This window comes from Equus przewalskii, chromosome 3 (genome assembly GCF_037783145.1).
Source record: "Equus przewalskii isolate Varuska chromosome 3, EquPr2, whole genome shotgun sequence".
In the NCBI taxonomy this organism is placed as follows: domain Eukaryota; kingdom Metazoa; phylum Chordata; class Mammalia; order Perissodactyla; family Equidae; genus Equus; species Equus przewalskii.
In genome coordinates, this window is record NC_091833.1 from 35,331,421 (window position 1) to 35,338,126 (window position 6,706).

Consider the following 6,706-nt stretch of genomic DNA (forward strand, 5'->3'; position numbering starts at 1 on the left):
AGCAGGAGGACAGGACGGGTTTGCCACATGAGGAAACGGAGGCCCAGGTCAGGGAGGGCTGGTGCAAGGGCACAGTGGCGGGTGGCAGAACCTGGCAGCTGGTTCCAGGACAGTGGGGTCAGGCGGGGCCATCCCAGGAAAGGAGGGGGCAGCTGAGTTGTGCCACAAGGAGCCAGACGGGTCCTGGAGCAGGGACGGGATCCGGGTGACCACATCCTAGTGCTGGCAACCGGCCCCTCCCCTGAATCACGCGCACTTGGGAGAAGCCAAAAACACGCTCGTCACCGCGTGTGAAGTCGGGCGCCTGTATGCCGGGCGCTCCAGGTTTGAAAGTGTCTGATGACAACAGAACCCCGTGTCGGGGGCTGGTCCTCAGGCCAGGACAGCAGTGGGTGGGCACTACTCAGGGGCAGTGGTCCCTCTGCAGAGGGGCAGGGCTGGCCTGGGCTGGGGTGCTGGGTATGGGCTCAGGGGCCGTGTGGCCCCTGGAGGTGACTGCAGCAGTAGAGGAGACCATGAACCCTGGGAGGTCCCCAAGCCTGCCTGGAGTGTGGCCACGTGGCCGTGGGCTGGGGAGCTCGAGGCTCGGCCAGCCCCCATGCCCTGGGACAAGGCCCTGTAAGGCCCCAGGGGCTCTGCAGCTGGGGTCGGGGGATCAGGAGATCCACAGGGGCCCCCTCCCCGAGCCAGCGCCCACAGGGGGCGAGGGGCCCTGCCCTCCGCGTCCCCACTTCCGTCTGGCACTGGCCCTCGCACAGGAGCCCTGGCTGGGATGGCTCCTCGGCAGGCGGCTGGGGTTGAGTCCCACACCCTCAGTCACTCCCAGGGCCCTCGGCCAGGCCCTTTCCCCTCTGGCCTCAGTTTCCTCATCCGACCTCCAAGTCTTAGGGCCTCCCAGGAGGAGGGCTCTGTGCGAGGCCCCCACCTGTCTGCACACCACCTTCCTCACTGGCTCCTAGGACCCTGCCCATCGAGGAGGACAGAGCCCACCCCCTCCTGGACAGGACTGGGCAGCCCCCACCTCCAACATCTGCCTCTGGGTGGGGCCTGCACGCCTGGCCTGGCACCTGCCGGGTCCTCCCGGGCCACCTGCCCCAGCTGTGTGGGTCCGTGCCCTGTGGGGAGGCCTGTTGCCGTTCGAGGTGAGTCAACACGGCGGGCGCTCGCTGTCAACAGAGCCGGGCGGCGGCAGCTTGGAGATGTCACACTCCGGCCACCTGCTCCGGCTGTCTTCCCGCCCCTGCCCCCCATCCCCTTACCTGGGCCGCCCTTCCTGGGACCCCGGGGCGCCGAGCAGCTGGTGGAGGCCAGGGGCCCGCTCTCCAGCTCAGGAGATGCCCGGGACATGGAGCTGGAGGTGGATCCAGGAGATGGAAAATCCTACGCTGGGCGTGAGGCTGGCCGCCCTCCAGTGGCCAACGTGGGGCCGGAGCCCAAGCGTGGCTGTGAGTGCCCCGCCTGACCTCGTGGGGCCTGGAGGGAAGACGCGGGGCTGCGGCCAGCCTGGGCTCCTCAGAGCCGGAGGCCTCCGTCCCCCAGGCCGCTCGGGGCCTTCTAGCAGCCGCTGCCTGCGGCCTGGGGAAGGGGCGGGGGGCCGCAGGGGCTCATGTGACGGGGCGGGCTTGGGGAGGCCGCTGTAGGGGAGGTCTCCCCGCAGCCTGCAGGCGAGGCGGCCAGCTGTGTCACCAAGATAGTGCGGCCGGGCCGGGAAGCAGGCGTGCAGCTGTGCCCGCTGCTTCCTCCACAGGAACCATCTGGGCCCGGCCCTGCCCTGCCTTCCTCGCGGCCATTCCGGTCTGACTGTCCAACAACTTCCTCCTCCCGCCTGGCTCTGACACCCCACCCACCCCGAGCCCTGACGGCCTGGCCTTGGGTGTGTTTCCTTGACCTTGGCTGGGGACAGTGTCCATCCTGGCAGAGCCCTCCGTCCCACATGCCCCACCCGCCTGTGTCCCCCAGGGCTGGCCCTTCCTTCAGCCTGAGATGGCCTGGGGTCTCCTCCCTCTCCTGCCCTCGGCCAGACTTCCCCCAGAGCCCCCTTCCCAGGGTCAACCATCAGGGGGCCTCAGCTATGCCCTTGGGCCAGATCTCGGGGTGAGTCCTGGCCGGTCCTGGTCCGGTGGTCTGGCCAGGCCTGACCCCTCAGGCCCCCCCGGCTGCTGCTTGGGGTCCCTGGCTCTGGCCCCCCTGGAAGCATCACCCGCTGGCTACTCTGTGCTTGGCTCCTTCAGGGCTCTGGGGGTCACGGCCTCCTGGATGGGGCTCCTGGAGACCTGTTCCCTGCGCCCTGACAGAGGCTTTGTGAGGACAGTGGCCGATTTGAGCCCACGGATAGAATTTGGCTCCTCGGGGTTGGGGCTGCTCCCCTGCCTGAGGGATTCCAGAAACCGTGTCAGAGGCCTCTGTGACCACTCAGGCCCTAGGGGGTATCCTAGGGTCCCCTCCCCATGGGGCACCTGGCAGAGGAGGCGAGACACATCCCAGGCCCGGATGAAGCACTTACTAAAGGCACAACAACTGTGGGCAGATGGCAGGCGAGGCGTGGCCCCATGAAGGAGCCTGCGTGCCCTGTACCCCCCATGACCCGGCGGTCAGCTCCCTGGGACCCAACCACGGCTGCTGGCACGGTATCTCACGCAGGCCAGCGGTGTGCGACTGGCAGACCCGGGGTGGACACACAGGCTTCTCTGCTACTTTGATTGAATCGAGCGGAATTTTTAGGGAATGCCTCACACGGTGAACAATCCAGGCAGTGCAGAAGGGCGGGCGGGAAATAGCAGGACCCCCAACTCCTACCCCGTGTCTCCTGGTGTCTTTCCCCAGAGGACACCCCATCACAACATCCTTCTAGAGTCACTGCAGGAACGAGCCTGTGTCACTCTGAAGTAGGCTGTGTTTGTTCCTGGCAGGGGCTGGCCCCTGGGCATCACCCTTGTCCTCATGGCCCCTCCTTGCCTCCTGTGCTCTGACTGAGGGTGGGATGCAAGGTCCTGGGGTCAACCTGGCCACCCCGCACTGGCCCGTTTCCTCCTCGGCGTGACGCAGTAATCGCGGTGGCCCCAGGTCCCAGACTGTGTCTGGGAGGGGTGGCTGCACTAACGCTGAGCGAGTGTGGCCTGCCACGTGGTCAGCACGCAGCCATGCAGCTGTGACTCCGACCGCCAGTATTAGTATTCTCGTCAAAGCTCTTGTTGTTGTTTTCCAAGGGCACCTCAGAGCCGGGAAGTGGGAGGGTCTTGGGGAGGCCCAGGTCCCCTGTGAAGGCGGCAGGACGCAGCCTAGGGGGACAGCCCCCACTCCCACGCCAGGCAGATGTCCGGGCCACTTGCACCTGTGGAGCAGCCCCCACAGACAGGAAACTTCCACTTTCGTGAGGGGGCCTCGTGTCCTGCCTGGTTCTCTAACCAGCGGGGCCGACAGGGGTTGGGTTGGAAAGAGAAGATAGCTGCCCATGAGTGGGGGGTGGGGCCTGCTTGGCCCCTTGCTGGCCAATTTGGGGGCACTGGCCTGAGGCCTGCTTCCCCAGGGCAGGGCAGTTGGTGCCTGTGGGGAAGCGGACGTTGGCTGTGGCTTTCGGAGCTGGGCGGCCCGGGAGATAAGGAGCTGAGGAGGAAGTGGCTGCAGGAGGAGGGGTGCAGGAGGGTGGGGCGCTGAGCCTGCCCAGCCTGGTCCCAGGGCTGCTCCCTCCAGAGACCGCTGCCTGTCTGCATGGGGGTGGGTAGAGGGAGCCAGGGACCTGCCCTCCTTGCCCCCTCCTTCCCCCCAAACATTATAAGGGCCCATGCTGGGGTTAGCCAGGTCCCAGGGCAGCCCTGTTCCTGCTCTCTGGGAACCTATGGGAGACAGACATTCCATCAATGAGCCTCCAGCAGATGTGGCCTGTGTGACGGTCGGGAAGGTGCTTTGGAAGCTGTGTCTGAGAGATCAATTAGGAGCTGCCTCTGGGGAGGGCGAAGTGGGGATTCCAGGTAGAGGGGCCTGGAGGCAGTCTTGCCTACAGGTTTTCAGGAGCCTGCAGCATGGCCAGAGAGCTGGACCCATGCCAGTGGCAGACAGAGGGGGAGATGACAAAGGGCGGAGGTGGGTGGGGGAGCCTGCCAGTCTGCGTGTCTTATTTCTTCCTCCTTTCCTGGCACATAGGAGGCCCATGACTGCTGGGTGAATGAATGGATGGATGGGTGCATGGGTGGGTGGATGGATGGGTGGGGGATGGATGGATGGTGGATGGATGGATGGGTGAGTGAGTAGATGGATGGATGGATGAATGGATGGTTGGATGAGTGGATGGATAGGTGGATGGATGGGTGGATGGATGGATGGATGGGTGGGTGGATAGGTGGATGGGTAGATGGGTGGGTGGATGGGTGGATGGATAGGTGGGTGGGTGGATGGATGGATGACTGGTGGGTGGATGGATTAGTGGATGAGTGGATGGGTGGATAGATGGATGGACGGATGGGTGGATGGGTAGATGGGTGGGTGGATGAGTGGGTGGGTGAATGGGTGGATAGATGGATGGATGGATGGGTGGATGGGTAGATGGATGTGTGGGTAGATGAGTGGACAGATGGTTGGATGGGTGGATGGTGGGTGGATGGATGGGTGGGTAGATGGGTGGTAGATGGATGGATGGGTGGGTGGGTAGGTGGATAGATGAATGATGGATGATCGGATAGTTTGCATGAATGGGTGGATGGGTAGATGGGAAGGTGGGTGGGTAGGTGGGTGGGTGTATCAGTGGAAACATGATTCTATGCAAGTCTCATTTCAGCTCTACTTTACAGAAGAGGGACCATGGCCCACAGGGGTGATGTCCCCAGTCACAAAGCCCCCAGAAGAGGGATACAAGTCACAAGGCAGCCCCGGAGGAGGCGGGTCAGGGAGATGTGGGCAGCTCCATGTGAGCCAAGCCAGGCCAGCACCCTCTAACTCAGCGCTTAGCAGGTGGCCGACCTCTGCTTCCGAGTCCCAAAGGAGGTGTGGCCAGAAGGCGGTGGGTGACAGGGATGGGGCAGGAAAAGACCTGCCCCCATGGGCTCGTTCAGGGCAGAACAAGTGAGGCGAGTCCAGGGCTGGTTCACCTGCCACTCCCCAGTACAGGGCACTGCTGAACATACCCAGAGCCACAGGGAAGGTGCCCTGTGCGTGGCTGGTGGACACGTGGAAATCCTGCACACGTGATGTTGGGCTCCAGGGTCCCCGGTGGCCATTAGTTACAGCACGCTTCCTGGCGGGAGGAGAGTAGCTCTGCCTTTTGGGGTCCAGAGGCTGACCCCGTCCTGGAAACAACTCAGGAGAACCGGAACCAGCATCAGCCAGTCTCAACCTGTCTGGCACTGAGGGCCCCTTTGGTGTCTGGTGAAACCTGTGGGCCTCTTCCCAAAATAATAGGGGTTTTTTTGGTGAGGAAGATCAGCCCTGAGCTAACGTCTGTACCAGTCTTCCTCTACTTCGTATGTGGGTTGCTGCCACTGTGTGGCTTGACAAGCAGTGTGCAGGTCCGTGCCTGGGATCTGAACCCATGAACTGGGCCACTGAAGTGGACCCTGTGAACTTAATCACTATGCCACCTGGCTGGCCCCTTGAAACAATGTTTTTGAGAGCACAAATACGCTCATATAATTACAATGGAAACATACTTGCCAAATTGTTAGAAAATTCCTGGTGTGGTGATATGTGCTCTTTATTCAACTACGATTTTGAAGCAGCGCCGAGAGTGAGCCCCACTCTGAGACGCCGCGTCCGCGACATGTGATGCGAATGTTGGGTTGAACCCCGTGAAATTCCGATCTTCGGCTGCTGACCTACAAAAGCGGCGGGTGCAGACAGCTCTGCTGGTGCCGACGTCATGGGCACTGGCATGGCTGACACTCCCACGTTCACGGTTAAAGGAAGTGCTGAATTTTGGTGAGAGGCCAGTGAACTGCAGATGTAATTTTTTTCCTATCCAAGTTCATGAACCCCCTAAATTCTAAGTAAAGAACCATGGTTCTAGCTCATCCTGAAGACCCCTCCCATCCACCACCTGGGCCAAGGCCCTCTGGCCTCGGTGCACCTGCCACAGTGAGGGTTCCGGAGTCAGAGACCCCCAGGGCCACGTGCCCACGTTAGCTGTCTTTGCTGGGTATTCTCAGGCAAGTGACTTAACCTCTCTGGGCCTCAGTTTCCTCAATCATAAAATAAGATGACCACAGGGCTCACCCACAGCGGGTGGTGAGGATTCAATGAGACAATCCACACACAGACCCTGCTGTCAAGGTCGGCTGTGGACCCTGTGAGACCCCCGAGCTGGGAGGGTCCACCCAGGGGAAGGCTCGAATGTCCCCCCGCCGTCTGGTCAGGCCCACCTCTAAGGTGGGCACGTTGTCACAAGAAAGCTCTTGCTAACCTGAGCTCCCGTCGGTTTCCCTGGTGATTCTGCCTGTCAAGCCCAGGCCTCCTGCCCAGGACCGCCTTTGGAGTGGGGAAGCCCCTCCTGTTGCCCTGGCAACACCCTCCACCTCCCTCCCCGTGTCTGCAGCAGCCTCCTGCCTCCTCCCAGCCCCCTGGGTCCGGCCCTCCAACCCCCACCCCACAGCAGAAAGATCTGCCAAACTGCTCTGTGCCTGTTCCTCCTCTTAACCTTCAGTGGCTGCCCATGGCTCCGAGATAAAGGCCAGACTCAAAGGTGACCCAGGAGACTCCACACTCTGCTCCTCTCCCCTCC

At 62.5% G+C, this 6,706-nt stretch overlaps 1 protein-coding gene across 2 annotated transcripts in view; it reads right to left on the reverse strand.

The window, feature by feature from the left end:
• The window catches only part of CBFA2T3 (CBFA2/RUNX1 partner transcriptional co-repressor 3), a 94,195-nt gene extending 92,393 nt beyond the window's left edge, over positions 1-1,802 (reverse strand). The window contains exon 1 of one of the 2 annotated variants that reach the window (XM_070612494.1): positions 1,260-1,802. In XM_070612494.1, coding sequence (XP_070468595.1) covers positions 1,260-1,347 — 88 coding nt within the window. In that variant the 5' untranslated portion in view covers positions 1,348-1,802. The remainder of the gene's footprint in view (positions 1-1,259) is intronic. The other variant, XM_070612498.1, reaches the window with a different exon arrangement.
• Positions 1,803-6,706: the final 4,904 nt, after the last annotated feature.